The sequence below is a fragment of the Paralichthys olivaceus genome, chromosome 9 (assembly GCF_024713975.1).
Source record: "Paralichthys olivaceus isolate ysfri-2021 chromosome 9, ASM2471397v2, whole genome shotgun sequence".
Classification (NCBI taxonomy): Eukaryota; Metazoa; Chordata; class Actinopteri; order Pleuronectiformes; family Paralichthyidae; genus Paralichthys; species Paralichthys olivaceus.
The window spans coordinates 18206436-18223209 of NC_091101.1; the positions used below are offsets into that span (position 1 = coordinate 18206436).

The 16774-nt window shown below is 42.0% G+C and overlaps 1 protein-coding gene and 1 long non-coding RNA gene across 5 annotated transcripts in view; one reads left to right on the plus strand and one right to left on the minus strand.

The window, feature by feature from the left end:
• The window catches only part of LOC109626545 (uncharacterized), a 79141-nt gene that overhangs the window by 29518 nt on the left and 32849 nt on the right, over window positions 1-16774 (minus strand). The gene's annotated exons all lie outside the window — the stretch shown is intronic.
• On the plus strand, window positions 4139-9441 carry zic3 (zic family member 3 heterotaxy 1 (odd-paired homolog, Drosophila)). 2 transcript variants are annotated; one of them, XM_020082581.2, is made up of 4 exons: window positions 4139-4285; window positions 4422-5426; window positions 6194-6357; window positions 6933-9441. In XM_020082581.2, the coding sequence occupies exons 2-4, from the start codon at window positions 4436-4438 to the stop codon at window positions 7113-7115; spliced, it is 1338 nt and encodes a 445-aa protein (XP_019938140.1). In that variant the 5' UTR covers window positions 4139-4285; window positions 4422-4435; the 3' UTR covers window positions 7116-9441. The 2 variants fall into 2 exon arrangements, with proteins under 2 accessions (XP_019938140.1, XP_019938131.1); XM_020082572.2 differs by having other exon boundaries at window positions 4143-5426.

Here is a 16774-nt window from a genome sequence, read left to right on the forward strand (position 1 = left end):
GTGTGTGTATTTAAACCACTGCATGCATTAGTGTGGAGTGTGCTGACATATTATAATTGATGAGGGATGGCGGTGCACAGTCTTGCCACGACTTTATGAAATTTAGATGAATTAACAGGTTTGGGATGAGTCCATTTGCAGACAGATGCTCCAGTAAATCACAGCAAGAAGTCAATTAGCCCTCTCCATCAGCCATATGAAGGCAAACTTCAAGTACTGTAGCAGTCACTCAAGACCCAACCAACCATATCATTTAGGAAACATAGACAACAATCTGTGCAGTTACGTTTGTGCCATATGTGCAAGAATAAACCTGAATCCAAAAACACTAAGTATAAATGAGGTATGACAAAACATTTGCGTTTCACCCATGACAAACAAAAACACAAAAATATACCAGATAGCGATGCAATATACAGTTAAGCATTACATTGGGAAATTCCAAATTAACAGTTAAATTGTAATTTGTCCTGTCGAACACTAGCCTCTATGGTGACAAAACCCTAGTCATCACCAGCCGCTGCGTGGAAATGAAAAATTACATCTCATATAGGCTGCATGTATTTTAAAGAATACCGCACAATGACAAATTGTCTTAAAAACACTGTGAAAATAATATAGATGCATATGTTGCGTTCATGAAGAGTATTCTCGCTGAACAGAAAATGTAAGCCCAGATTGTATTTTATTCTATAATTGTATTTATTTGAAACTGGGTTATATGAATGCAGAACCTGAGCCTGCACACAGTTGTGGTCTTCGCATAATGTGAGAGGACTGAGAAACGTGTCTTTGAGAATACAGAACTCAGAATTGGGATATGTCATATTAAACACAGCAAATAATAAATATGATGATAAAATCCTGCAAGTTCATACATCACAATGTCCATTTAAGCACAAGTATATCACTGTATACTTCATTTAACTGTGCCGTTGGGATACATTAACCTGTTTCAATACACAGTGGTGTTTACTAAATGGAGGTACAACAGAGCTTTTGTCATATAGGGAGATGAAGAGTTCACTTTTCCTTGGTCACTATTGAGTTAACTCTCAGTCCACAAACTTGTCTATAGCACTCGGCCTGAGCCAGCCAAGCGTAGTGTAGGCTAAAGGCCAGACAACATGGACTATAGAAAACATCCCAGGTTTGCTGTAAGATACAAAAATCCACACAAATAGAACTGCTGCAGGCCTGTAGATGTTTATATGAGAAAATGATTATCACACATTTAGGTCATTTATCAAATGATGCACTGAAATAACCTTCACTGACTCCTAAACAGAATAAGCATATAAATGTGAGATGTTTACCATTTATGCTGATGGCTCCCCTCTGTTCCAACAGCACTGTCACAGAGGTATGCACACCACAATATTGGGATATTTTTAAGGTGACGCGCATGCTCAGTTGGAGGAGGGTATGTTATAACCAATGGGCTATCCCAACGCTCAATGAGGTAATCCCAGCAGAGATAAGTAAAAAAAAATCTAATTATGCATACTGCAGTCCTGCAGAATAACCTGCTACATCATTTAGCACGTTGCCTTAACGACTAAATGATCAATAAAGATTTTAACTGTGTCGCACATTTGCAGCAAGGAAAGCACAGCAGGCCTGTAAACTAGACAAATGCAGATCCGTCTTCATCAATTTTGTGCAATTCAAATGAGCATCATTCAAATTTTTAAATAAATATTTTAATCGTTCGAGTGCAAAACCAGAGAGTGGATGAACTAACGCACTGGAATTTAATGTAATTTATATGTCAAGGAAAGCAAGAAACGAAAATGAGAGTGTGCGGAGGGCGACGTGCTCGAGAAGCGGTGTAAAATATTATATTATAAAAAATGGCTGCAGTGGGTGAGACACACATGTAAGTAAAGTGGAGCTCTGTAAAGCTGCATGTCTAACTTTAAACTTTTTCTATGGTTGAATAACGTGTCAAGGCTCCTGTCTGGCAAAGAGGATTTTAAAAAGGAAATAAAAAGTTAAAATATCTCACATAATAGTTTATTCTCTCATTCCTTATTTTCTAATTTGTTTTTAAATTAAGGAGACACGTATAATTCGCATATACGAGTCTTCAGCCTCCAATGGCCAAACTCCACATGTGTGGATATAAACCAAAGAAAATATTGAATAAATAACCTGTCAAGCAGAGGAGATGTGCAGTAGTTTTTCTTTTACTCTCCAGCAACAGTTGCTTTACATTATGGGCCTATAGCTGATGACAGCTCCCTCACTTCACTGCTGCTGCTCTGTCCCCCGCAAACATTTGTGACTCATCTAAAAGTCACTTAATGATTTCATATAGCGACGACGTGCACGCTGCACGTACACGGCACATAACATTAAGTGGCGTGTGGTGCGTTCACGTTTCAACGAGCCAATAAAATATGGAGGGAATATAGGAAACTTAATAGGCTGCTTGTCACTTGTGAGGGTTCACAAAGGTCCCCATAAATCTCATAGTGCAGAAACTGCAAAGACAAACTGTGTTGAGTGTGTGTGTGTGTGTGTGTGTGTGTGTGTGTGTGTGTGTGTGTGTGTGAGCATGCCTGTGTGCCGTGTGTGAGAAGAGAGTGAGAGTGAAGGGGGGAGTAAACTGTGAGAGGCTATGCCTTCGTGGTGAGAGGGAGGGAGGGAGGGAGAGGGATGGAAGAAGGGGGGAGGCAGTTTACGGAGCAAAAAGACATGAAGTGAATCTCATTCGTCGTTTTGCTTCGAGATCAGTTGTTGAGGTTATGAAGAAAAAGCGCAAGTGTTGTACCAAAGTGCACGGCGGCCATATATAAGAAAAAAAATTAGAACAAATAATTAAATATGAGTAACAGGCACAGAGCAGGCTGAGTTATAACTTCAGGAAAACTAAATCCCATGCAACCTCCACAGGCTTTACTGTAATAAAGTGCAGATTTACGCACGGCCGCAGAATACACACACGGGCCTATACCTCCTACCCTCATCCCAAACACACACACACACGCACACACGCGCGCACACACACACACACACACTCACAATGGAGAAGTCAGAAAACTCACCTTTTTCAATCTATAACTCTTTCTCGAGGAAATGTTCTGGGAGTGAATGCGGTGGGATGAGGGCGCAAGCAGAATGAAGGACTGATTTGAGGATTTTTTTTTTTTTTGGGGTGAGGGGGGTCCGGATCCCCTAAAAAATAAAGAATGTGAGCTCCTTCCTGGGACAGGCTGAGAGGGGTGGTGGGGGGGATGTGAAAGGCTCGGAGTTAAAAAGCGCCGCTTGAAGCACTCAGCGCGTCTCTGAACTTGATCAGATTTTATGTGTCCTGCAGCGAGTCAGCGGCAGCTCCTGTGAAACCCGCTCAATGGCACGAATTTTTTGGAGGAGGGAGAAGAAGAAGAAAGAAAGGAAAAAAATCTCAGGATATTACAATTACTGCCATCTTTCTTTCTGTCTTTTATTCCTCCGTCTTACACCCTATAGAGCTTTTTGCAAAAAAAGAAAAAAAAAATATCCCCCTCCCCTTTCAAGCGGCTACAAGAAAGCCACATTTTGGAGCTGGGCCAAGTACATCCAAGTTTTGTGTTATAAGAAACATAAAACACACATAACACATATAAGTCAATGACAGATACAGAATTGTGGACAGATTGTTTCAAAGGTCCTGCAAAAGTTGTAACTTTCCCCCAAAACTGTTTTTATTCCCTAAATAAATCCAAATTCAGTTTATGATGCAGAATAACCGAGTTTCCTTAAAATAACTAAGTGTTGCACTAAAAGTTGGAGCAGGAACCTGGCTGTAAAACCCCTGCAAGCACAGGCAGTCCACACATTAGATTTGTTTTTTGATTTATAAAAGTGTTTGAGAGTTTCTTTAGGCGCATAAATCAGGAGCGGCTGCATGAGACGCGCAGCGCACATAACACGCACAGGGATCTGCGCTATAGAGCCGCGTTATACCTGCAAAATAATGCCTGTAAGAGCCAATCAAATGAAACCAATCGAGACGAACTGCCATCTTCAATACCAAACGGTGCCAATCACCAGAAATCCAGCCAATTAACACCCTCCTCGGCGGTCACGTGTCGGAGGGGTAGCCGCGCGCCGATTGGCCGCCGTGGCACTGCCTCCCGAGTTCATTTATGTTCTGGGAGTGAGTGATTGACTTTATCAGTCCAAGGACATCATCCGCTTGGAAAGGGGGGGAAGTTTGATCCTCTTTCTCACGGATCGCAGTCAACGGGAGTTTTTTCTCCCAACTCTCTTCGCAGAGGATTTTCCCCGTTTGGCTTGGGTTTGTTTTTTTTTTTTTTATTCTAGGATTTTTTTTCCTCGCAAAACGTGGTAAATCTCGACGCGGTGTCTGCAGCGTGCGCGCTCCGCTAAACTGGATTTTAATTTTGTTTTCTGTTTTCTCCCCGTCTCCTAAGTTTGCTTCAAGCTCATGACTATGTTGCTTGATAGCGGTCCGCAGTTTGCATCGTTAGGAGTGGGAGGTTTCGGGACACCGCGGCACCACGAGATCGGCAACAGAGACCCGAGTCTGGGACTGAATCCCTTCACCGATTCCTCCCACTCCGCAGCTTTCAAAATCAGCCCCGTGGCTCACGACATCGCCTCTAGCCAGACGTCAGCGTTCACCCCGCAAGCCTCCGGTTATGCAGCCGCCCTGGGACACTCTCACGGCGGGCAGGTGGGCTCGTACGGACCGGGTGCGTTCAATTCAACACGGGACTTTCTCTTCCGGAACCGGGGCGTCGGAGAGCCAACAGCGCCGAGCGCCCAGCATGGGATCTTTGCAGCTTCGGCGGGGAGCCTCCACGGGCCGCCGGGGATCACCGATAACCCCGGGCATCTGTTGTTTCCGGGACTTCACGACCAGGGGGTGAGCCACACTTCACCGAGCGGACATGTGGTTAACAGCCAAATGCATCTTGGCTTGCGCGGGGACATTTTCGGAAGACCCGATCCTTACCGTCCGGTCGCGAGCCCTCGGACGGACCCCTACGGGGCTCAGCTCCACAACTACAACCACCCCATCAACATGAACATGGGAATGAATGTGCCGACACACCACGGTCCGGGGGCCTTCTTCAGATACATGAGGCAACCGATCAAACAAGAGTTATCCTGCAAATGGATAGACGAGAACCAGATGAACAGACCCAAAAAGACTTGCGACAGGACTTTCAGCACCATGCACGAGATGGTCACGCATGTGTCCATGGAGCACGTCGGCGGCCCCGAGCAGAGCAACCACATCTGCTACTGGGAGGACTGCCCGAGGGAAGGGAAATCTTTTAAGGCCAAGTACAAACTCGTCAACCACATCCGTGTGCACACGGGCGAGAAACCGTTCCCGTGCCCGTTCCCCGGATGTGGGAAAATATTCGCCAGATCGGAAAATTTGAAAATCCACAAAAGAACACATACAGGTAAGGAAACGATGAATCCACAGCGCAGCTTGTGTAGAAAATAACAGTTGAACGTGGGGCTGTTTCGAATGAGCACATTGTGTCTTACATTGTTTCAGGGTGCGTGTTTTTGTTGTTTACAAGAAAAGCTTGAGAACTTGGGCCCACATTCATCACTAACATTAACTCTTCTGAGTCAGGATCCATTATTGTTATTGGTCCAGTTTTTTTTGTAGCAATTAAATCAGTGATAAGTGAGTGCAGGCCAATAAAACAGAATAGTGTATTGTAGTTCTGTGGAGCAAATGTGTCGTGTCGCTGATCCTCGCTCTGAGAAGTTGTGTGTTACAAAAATACTTGACTCACTTGTCAAGAGTTTCAGTGCATTAGCAGCATTTTACGCAGTGAGACTTTTGGACCCTTTACGCATTTTTTCTTATACACATGCAAATGTTCAGTGTCTTGAGTTTCAGAAAAGCCCTGTTGATTCAGTGTTTACTACATAGGAGCAGAAGCTCAGGGCAGACCAGTGGCAGCGAGAAGGAGCAGGCCTCTTGAATAAATAAAGCCTGACAGAGCAGCGTGTAGTAGTGGAGCTGTATCCATTTCGCCCCCAAAATGTAGGTTACACTGTTATATAACAGACTGCAGACAATTTTACATCTCCCGACTCCATGCAGGGGTTTTCTTCTTTTTAACATGCGCTGCTGTGACAATGGGTGTTTGTTTGTTCGGGCTATTCGAGGGTGATTCACGGTGTGTGTGTGTGTGTGTGTTTAATCCTGCAGGTGAGAAGCCGTTTAAGTGTGAATTTGATGGCTGTGACAGACGCTTCGCCAACAGCAGCGACAGGAAAAAGCACATGCATGTGCACACATCAGACAAGCCATACATCTGCAAAGTGTGCGACAAGTCATACACACACCCCAGCTCTCTCAGGAAACACATGAAGGTAATTAACGTCTTCATTACTGGTTACACACACACACACACACACACACACACACACACACACACACACACACACACACACACACACACACACACACAGACTTTATCACAACTTCAGGTAATTGTTAAATCCGCAATTGTGCTACTAACCCTAAATAAACAACACGATTTGAGAGATTTTCCTTAACTATAAGTAACACTACAACTCTTGCTATAAATAACTACTGAAATATAGTCGATCTTGTGATTGAGTTGTGAAACATTCTTTAACACTTAATTAAAACACAGGCATTCTCTTTTTTCAATACTTTACTTTTAAGACAAAATACAATGTGACTCAAGTCTGTTTTTTAATTTTTCAGTGTGTAGAAGTTTTCGTGCCAGTCTCAAGTTTAAAGTTAGAGTATTTTTGTGCATGTGTGTGTTCACTGCACAGGCTCTTTACAACATCCAGAATGAATACGCATTTAAATTCAGCTCCCATCCATTAAAGCGCACAGATGGGGGGCTTAGATGAATGTTAAAACGCAGTGACTCACTCCTCATGCCCTATATTATTCTTTATTTTTATCGCAGGTACACGAGTCTCAAGGATCCGAATCCTCTCCAGCAGCGAGCTCCGGATACGAGTCGTCCACACCGCCGGTGCTGGTCTCAGCCAGCACCGAGGACCCGACAAAAACACCGCCGTCAGCCGTGCAAAACACGTCTGGCCACAGCGAAGGACTGGCACCCAACTTTAATGAATGGTACGTTTGAAGCCCGAGGAGCGAGCCCTCTCCTCAATGTGGACCACTGGGATGAGGAGAAATGAGGATAATATTAATTAAAAAGAAACGTTAAAAAAACAATTCCTGTTCACTACACACACACACACACACACACACACTAATCACACACCATCTCTCTCCAACACACACATACACACACACAAATTGGATTGGGACAACAACAACAACAACAACAGGAGATGAGAGCAAAAGCCAGCAGCACGCAGGCCACGTCCGTTCTCAGGATCACGAAAAATTTGATTCCACGTGTTTTGAGGAAATCAGGATAAACCACGAATAAATAAATGAATGAAAAAAAAATAAAAAACGTAATACTTTCTCAGTATAAATAAATGGGTTTTTTATCTTTTAGTTTACAGATTTCAGAAGAAAAAAAAATTGTTTTATTTTTCATTTTCATGTATTTTCTCAAATTTTTATTTAAAAAAAGAATAAAAAAGGAAGATTATTTCATGCTGTTTTATATGAAGGTGACACGGCTGCTGTCGCCTCTTCGATTGATTGTTGGAACTTCAAACAGTCTTAAGAAACGTGCCAAAGTCTTTGTCATGAACTTGAACACAGAAAAAAAACATCATAAATAAATATTATACTCGTGAATGTATTTCCTTGTTTGATGGGGTCGAATCTGTTGTCAACGTCCGTTTTCAGGTGGAGAAATGTGGTATTAGGTTACGATTGTTACCGTTGAATATAACGTTGCCTTTTGTTAATACCGTTGTAAATACATATCCATGATGCCATATTTATCAATTTGTAATTTAATTATGGGTATAAGTTCTGAAACTTAAATGATATTTATGGAAATGTTTTCTAACAAGAACTGTACAGTTTTGGTCATTAACATTGAACAAATGATAAACTCTAAAGCTCCAACATCGCGATTGTATCCTTCTGTTTTTTTGTTTTCCTTTTCTTTTTTAACCAATAGGCCTACATGTGTCTTATTTGGATCGAAGAAATCATCTATATGAATATTATGGATTTGTCTATATATAATGCAGATATTTCCGTCACTTTTATTTTCTTTATGAGACCATTGACATGTAAATCATTGACTTTGTAGAACTGAGTTCAGTTGAGCTGAGAAGCTATAAAACGGTTCTGTTGATATCTTTATTTTTGGTTAAAATTTAAACTTTTTTTGTGTATTTTACTTTTATAGAATCAGAAATAGATGTCAATTCGTAGCATAAACTCAGTACTGGAAAAAAAGAAGAAGAATAAACCCATCAGCCTATTGCACTCCTAACACAGGTCTTAGGCGAGCGTGTGAAGGTCATGATTTCCAAATCAAGGTGACACTATTTTGAGTATTTCAAATTCGGGTCATGCACCCAACTATATGCGCCAGTATGGCACTCTTTATAGTTCCAGCAATGTCTTTGTGCAAGTATGTTTAAATGTGTGCATCGGCAACAATGGAACTGTCACAACACAGTATCTTCAAAAATAAAAAAAGTTTTTTTGTCTGTCAGCTTGCATTGTTTTAAATGTAATTCTTCTGTGAAACTAAGCGTGTTATTTGTTGTGGTGTTGCATATAGAGCAGTTTGATTACACATTTGCTTGTTTTGTGTGAATAACTTGTCAAAGATGACATTTTTTGTGTTTAACAAAAATTTAGTGGAAGGAATTCTAGATCTATGTGGGTTGGGGGGAAAATACGTTCAGTGGTAAAAAAAACAAAAAAGAAAACAAAAAAAGAAGAGTTACAGCATTGCATTGTAACCTATTCTCAAGAATTAAATATTATGCATACACAAAGTATATTGTACTCATATGAGAACAATTTCAGACCACCAGCACTACTTTTAAAATAAAATGTAAAAAAATGGTACCTCGTGACAGTGATATATGAAATAAGTTTATTTAAATAATTTAAGGAATATATGTTTTATATGCTATTTTCTATACCTTAATTTAAAAGAAGTACTTTTTCTTATTCCCACCACCTTTCTGCCCCGATGTCCAGAGGTCAGAGGAAAAAAAATCTGATGTATAAACACAGCTAGAATGTCATGTTGTAACACTTTCTGGGAGAAATGGGTCACACTCCAAGTTATTCCTGAAGAGCAAAATGTTTTACTGATGAACTGTGTCACTGTGCCACGTTGAGGCAAACCATGTTACAGCAGCAGGCCTATGCGTTCAGCTTATTCAGCGACCAGAGGCATGAGGTTCCTTGTACTTTTTAGGCTACTGTATGTTGGTTGATTTGTTTTACCAACTATTTATGAAGAAATGTGAACGGAAATTTTGACTGAAATTAAAAAAAGACATTATGAAAAGCGACTGTCAGACTGCCACCTTGATTATTATCATCATTATTATTATTATGTTGTTCTGCACCTTTACGCATGTGGTAGACACTGTGTGCCATGCTGTGTGTATCAGACTAATAGGAGTCACTTGAACTTGACAATGATTAAGGCGCCATCTTAGTATATTTTCTGTGTGTATGTGTGTGTTCGCGCGTGCATGTGAATGAGAGTAGTGGGGGGAGTTAAATAATCACTTCTTGACAGATAGGTGCATGGATCATCCCTCCATGGCTGAAAAAAAGTTACTCATGCAACTTGTTTTTTTTACTGAGCTCTTACAAATAATAATGGTAACGTGCAGATTGGAAGACGGGCAACTGAGGACACTGTGTGACCGTGAAAGTCGAGTGGCACACATTGCCAAACGTGTCGCTGCATCAGCGTCTCCCACTGCCCGATTAACAAGGAGCCGCTTCATAAAAACAACCAAAGGAGTTACCACACATCAATGGACGCCATAATAAACATTTAAAAGGCGAAAGAAAAAAAATCAGTCCGAATCACAACAGCAGCTCATGCGCAGGCCTGGAGTCTCTCGTATTATACGGTGTCATTTATCCAGTGGTTTTAAGAAAACAATAAATTCGGGGAACACAACAAATGAGCGCATTGTGTTTTTTCAAAGCCTGCTGTAAAATGAAGACTTTACTGTTTACTCCCCAGTGAGGAGTGCTTTTACACCCAGCCCCCACAAGGTGCTTAAAATCCCCCTCCACCTCCCGACTCCCTCCTTCATCCTTCAGCTATTAAACAGTTTTAGGAATATTGATTCAAATGCTTTTTTTTTTTTACTTTTGCGCAAGCGCACACATTGCATTCTGTTTGATTTCATTTCTTTTCACCCCCACCCTTCGCTCCTCATCCCACCCTCCCCCTCCTCCTCCTCCTCCTCCTCCTCTCTGCTCGTCTAGTCGCACATTTCAAGTTCCTCCTCTCAGACACCGTGACGTCAAATAACCGAGACCCTGCTCTCTCTCCCTCTCTCTCTCTCTCTCTCTCCGAAACACGGCGGGCTCACATGGAGGCTGCATTTTTACGCAAGCATCTGGGATGTGCCAGTGGTGGCTGTGCTCTGACCTGATCATCGGGAGGGAAGAGGCAAAAATATGATCATGACATAAATAAAACAGTTTCGTATTTGCATCTTAACACGGATCACCCCAGTTCTTCCAGACCGACAATATTCGTGTTAATCTTAAACGAGTGGGTCCGCTGTAATTTCGCCGATAGCTTTCCTGACATGGTCTATCTTTATCCATCGCCAGGAATAGCCCGTGTTATTGTCCCTGACGCACAACACAAGTCATCGATTAAACGAGAAAACAGGGAGAGAGATTTAATCCAGAAGAGAGGAGAAAAAACATGAAATGCTCCTTTCTGGTGGATCCTCGGTGCATTAGAAAACAGTGGCTTGTTAAGACAAGCGGCTGTATCACAACAGTGCCCATCTGGAGCACACAGGCTCTGAACTGCGCTCATTCATCTCCACTTATCTTATGGATTGTTATACTGAGCTGCGATGTGTGAACCCGGAGGATGGCAGCTGACTGTTGGCAGCGTGCGTGTAGCCTGTAATCTCTCTCTGGCTACAGGGTCTGCTTGCCTTGTGCTAGTGTCCGGAGAAGGGGAGGCTGCAGGGAGGGTAAAAAGGAGCAGGACTGAGTTGTGCTCGTGTAGCTCGTGGCTGTGGCTGAAGTTTGATATCGGATTGATTAGTCATCCCCAACCCTTTAGCCTACCTTCCTCCGTCTCCTCAGTCGTAGAGAATTTGCTGGCTAAGCGGGAGAGCGCGCTCTAAGAGGATAAACCTACACAAGCAGGTCCCAAACGCCTTTTGTCACGCAACAGAGGCGGTGATCTTAAAAAAAAACAAATGGCTATTTTATCATTCATCAATAATTTAGTGTTTATTAGACGCTGCGTGCATCCGTGAATTAAAAAATACAGTGCGTAAAATCTACAACTGAACATGCAACCCTGCACATTTACGCGTGGGACTTTTATTTGGCAGAGACTGGGGCTGTGCAGGGTTCAGAGTCTGGCTCAAGGGCACTTAAGAAGGGCACTTGGCCTGAATCTGAGACAGTTTGGATAAGGGGGGGCTGCACAGGCACGTTGTGTGTGCAACACACCAGGGTGTTTAGATTCCCCCTTTTCCCAATGGATAAGATGAACACTGAATCATCCTGAATTAAACCAGACGCCAGGCAATGTGTGTAACATACAGGTTTCATCTGTCAACATATAGCAGCGGAACAAGTTAACACGGTGGATTACAGTAGATATGTAGGCCAGCCGTTTCTTTAATCAAGACATTAAGCCTGCACGCATAACCAGAATAGTTTGCCCCTAAACGCATCATGACAATTAGATTGGAGCGAGATGGATCTGCAGCATCACGAGGTAAAACACGGCTTGATAAACAAATAATCACATATGAGTTCACATTCATCTGATAATTGCTTTGCGAGCTCGGAAGTAGATGGGCTCACCAATTATCGATGCGTATTTCACCTCCAGCAGGGCGTTGAATATGCATTCCCAAAGTACCTCAATCCGCCGGTGTGTTATACCTTTAACGTGTTTCATGGCTCTTGTGATGCAAACTGATTAACACAATGGCTTTGTCTTTGAGTTCAATTATTCTTCAATTGACTCCTAACAGCCATTTACATACCTACTCATACTGGCAGGCCTGCACTGTAGCCTGCAGGCATGTGTGCTGATGAGGAAATGAGTGAAAGTGGACATAAAGTTATTCAGTGACTTCATCAGACAGCCATACTTAAAAAACATAAAATGTCTAGTAGAGTAACAGGGCAGTCACATTTATAGTTTATACTCCTGTGGATACAATCCAGTGCGCATGGTGAATAAAAACAGTGCCAAGGGGCCAACAACATAAGATATATAGTTTAAGGTGTCATCCGCCCACAAGCATCCACCTCTCATATTACATTATGTCCACACTTTAGGCTCAGAGACAAACTATTAGCGGGATGTCCAACAGGAGACAGCGCTAATTCCCCAACATCTGGCGGGGTGTCAGAAACTTGATGAATTCCTCATCAGAGCAGGCGCAGGAATCGACGATAATAGGTCCCCGGAGTGAGGGCGCCGGCAAACGCTCACTCAGCAAAGCAGATGTTCGGCAATTGTGCTTTGCGTTTGTCTTTTGACAGATATATTTTCAACTCTTTTGAGACGTGGTAAATGAGCAATTGACGTCCCTTCAACGGGGCGTTGCTCTGCCCTGGATCTGCGCAAAACTGGCGCAATAACACGGAACCCACCTCTCCAGAGGGGTGGAGACTTATGAACCACTGGACTGCAGGTTATTGGAGACGATGACTGTAGAATGCTCATACATATCATACACTGTCACCATCTGCAATACAGTTTTTAAAGCCAAAGCACAACTCTGTGTTTGCGCTTTATTTACTTTGTGTGTTATTCAAGGATTTTCAAACTTTTCACCTGGGAGCCTTTTTGTCACGGGCCAGCCTCCGCCTCACAGGACGGGTCCTGCCCTGAGGGGACGGACAGCAGCGCTCACATATTCATCGTCTTTTCAAAATGAAAAGGACAATGCTTGTTAATATCCCCCCTTCCCCCCCAAAGACAATGAATTAGAATTGGAGATCGCCTTTCCATTATTTAAAGACTTCATTCACTGCATCCTTTTCTGTGCGCCTGCGCAATGCTCTCGACTAAGTTCTGCAGCGCATCAAGTTAAGGAAAGGGAATGAAAAGGACGCACATGTGTTTTTACACAAACATCCTTGATACATGTTGCACAGGCGCACAGTGATGTATTCCGTGAGACAGAAGAATGGATACATTGATGGATGGATGCATATAGATGGATGGATATATCAACTGCATGAAGGAACAGCACTAAATTATACACTGTCTATAGTATTTGTCCCTTGACAACAATAAAATATGTCACTAATACTACTACTACTACACAACGAGAAACAAAAGTGGCCCATATCTCTTGCACAAATTCCAATATCTGCCCCAGAAATGCCACTCAACGCGAAAAAAAAGGCGAGCTGTGAACGGTTGCATAATGTTTGCGCAATCTTTAATCCGTTATGGATATGTATGAGGGAGACATAGCACCATGAATAACAATCCGCTTGATCCTGCAGCCGCCTCAGCACGTGCGTGCGCGAATCCCGGCATCACACAAACAGTAGATGAAACAATCGAAGATAATTAGACTTAAAGATTTTAATTTCCCCCAAATTCCAATTCAAGCAGATTTTTTTTTGGGGGGGGGGTTATATAAATGAGTAAAGAGCAGTCACCTTTGTGTAGATGTTAACTTACTGAAAACATCATGGTGAAAAGTGTCACACTGATGAAACTCATGATAATAAAGTGTTAATATTCAGATTCAGATTTGATCGCAAATAGATATTTTCCGATTATCTTATTTCATGATGACTTCCTGTCACCTTTTTTGATTTACCTCAACTCCACTGCCTCCATTTCCCATGATTAACCCTTGCTTCAAATGAATAGGCATCATTCTGCATGAATACTGGAGTCATTATCTCCTGAGAATGTAACTGTTGTGAGGGATGAACAGACCCGTTATGATTCAGACGTACATGGTGCTATGTTGGCACCTTCTGTGGAACTAAATATTCTCCACCAGGCATGATTAAACTTTCTCAGGAGCTGCCTCGGGCACAAACATGGCTGCAGCCGACACACTTCTGGCCAAACAGTTGCTCATCTGATTGCAGAAAAAAAAAAGCATTTTAATTCTCCATTAAATAAATAAATGCGACAGGAATGCAACGTTTGCTTCACAGAGAGCTGCTGCTGCCTCACTTAACCTCTGAAGCTGTTATGTCACGTTGACCTTGAAAATAAATATCAGAGATGAGTGCAATTTCAGGAGCACAAGAAAAGAGGTATATTCAATTTTTCAACGCAGACATTTCACAGTTCCTTGACTAAATTCCCAATTTCTTTCCCAATTTTAGGAATCCTCAAAACATTTAACAAAAGAATTTCATTTCAAACGAACAAAACGTGATCTATCAGGCATCTGCAGCCTCTTTCGAGGAGAGAACTGCAGCTTGGAACCAGGAGAGAAATAATTGTGTGTATGTGTGATAATATCTGAACTATACAAAGGCACTCTTATAAAGATGAGAGCAAGCATGATGCATAATAGCAAACAGAAGCCTGAGTTCAACATAACAACAATACAACTATACAGTGCTGGATTATTCCATATGTGATGCTCAGGCCCTTGTGCTCTTGTTAGCCCTGCATGCTCGGAGGTGAACGTACTGTGATAAGATGTGTTTGGATAACTGAGCCTTACAGGACAGGACCAGGTTTGTGGATGGGTGGCAGGGGTTCTGCTGCTAAAGGGGGGTGATATACAACAGCTGTGTTATACAGGTTTTCAACAGCCATAATAAAACGTGTTAGACATAGCACCAGTTATTTTCTTCTCACTTTTCCACTAATCTAGACTCGACTCTCCCACTGTGCCTTTTGGTCCAAACCATACACCACCGGCTCATATTTTCACAGCATTAGACGCGCTATTATTCTGTGGTTTTTGGTCTTTGGGTATTTTTCGTGGTTCTGCGTTCAACTACATCAACAGACTGGAGTCGAACACATTTTCTCTCCTAGAAGCATCAACAACCAATCCCATCACGCTGAGAAACAATACAGCGTGATTGCACACCTTCAGTGAAACTCACTCGCTGGACAGCACCGATTGTTTTGTTTTTTTACTTTTTATTAATGGTCACCATCCTGGGACAATGGCAGGGGAGCTGAGGGTACAGAGGAGGGAGGAGGAGAAAAAGGAACCAGGTAGGAGGGCTTGGTGAATGGGGGGTGGGATGGGAAAGCCAGGTGCTGGTGGAAATTGGCAGGCGATTGCCAAAGCGACCTCATGCCAGGATAATGCATGGGGCCATAGGTGTCCCCCGAGCCAATCCCAACCCTCATGCTGATAGCTTTTCAATGCCTGTGGGACAATCTCTTCAATAATTGCTTTTCCTGTTTCAATTCTGGTCTAAGGGCCAGTAACAAAAGAGAGGGGGGACTTTGTTTCTCACCACTGCTAAACTGCGTGGCGTTTTGTATTTGTGAGGCCATTCTTAGTCACTGTGTACTTCTAGAGAGGACCACAATTTATCCGAGTGTGTTATGTAAAACACCTGAGAGTGGGTTTGAATTTCGATATGAAATAATACCACAAGTCCAGTAAGAGTGAGCGTGCTGCTGTCAGAGTCTGCACTGTACATGGCTACCTGTGATTGGCAGATGGCCTCCTAATATATTGCACATTTTCCTTCAGGACACCTTTGGGGGGTCGTAACTAATCCCCCGATTTACAAAAAGTAACACAGCCAAATATTTTCGTTTGCATCTCTGAGACACCCTATCCATCCTCTGCTATGATGACCGATGACATGTTTCTCTCCTGGTGCAGGGAGTGGAGCTCAGCAGGCCGGGGAAACCTAAAACCTCTTGCCTCAGTTCTCACAGAACTCTGAAGTAGATGGAGGGTTTGACTTGTTTCTAAAAAAACAATAATAATCATTTCCCCCCCAAATAAGCTATCTTCCTTCATTTTTTCAGCACTTGTCTAACTTTATTCTAAGGTATATATATATATTTATTAATTGAAATATCAGACATAAATTAAACTTTGTTTTTGTTGTTACTGCTATTATTAAGTTCATGTAATTGGCAGATATATTATCAACTTTATTATAAGTATTTTATAAGAGATAATAATTTAATAATTATGATATTATTTTATGTTTTGTTTTTGCTTGTTAATTTCTTGGTTTGATATAATGGCACATTTAAAGGTTAAAGAAACTTCCCTGGCCTATTTTTTTCCAGCAGGAATAACCTTCCTTTTTACGGTCCTGCATGACTCAGAATAAGAGAAAAAAAGAACATGTGCGCACTTTCTAATTATTAACGAGCCACTTGTCTTGTCCTTGAAAAGGTTTGGGCGCAGTAAAGTCAAAAAGAAACAGAGTTCAATCCAACCAGGGCTGATTTCTATAGAGGAGAAGAAAGAAAAGTATTTTTATATATTTAAAAAGTAAGCGTTGACTAAGCAGAAATTTAAAAAAAAACGTGCTGCGTCGGCAAAAACGAAATCAACTGGACTTTTTTGTTGGAGAAAAAAATAAATAATCCGCGTTTCAAAATTCAAAACTATTAACTCTTAAAATGATCAGCAGCTCATTGTCAGTGTTTTTAATCGATCTAGTGGGATTGTTTTATTATTTTACGCA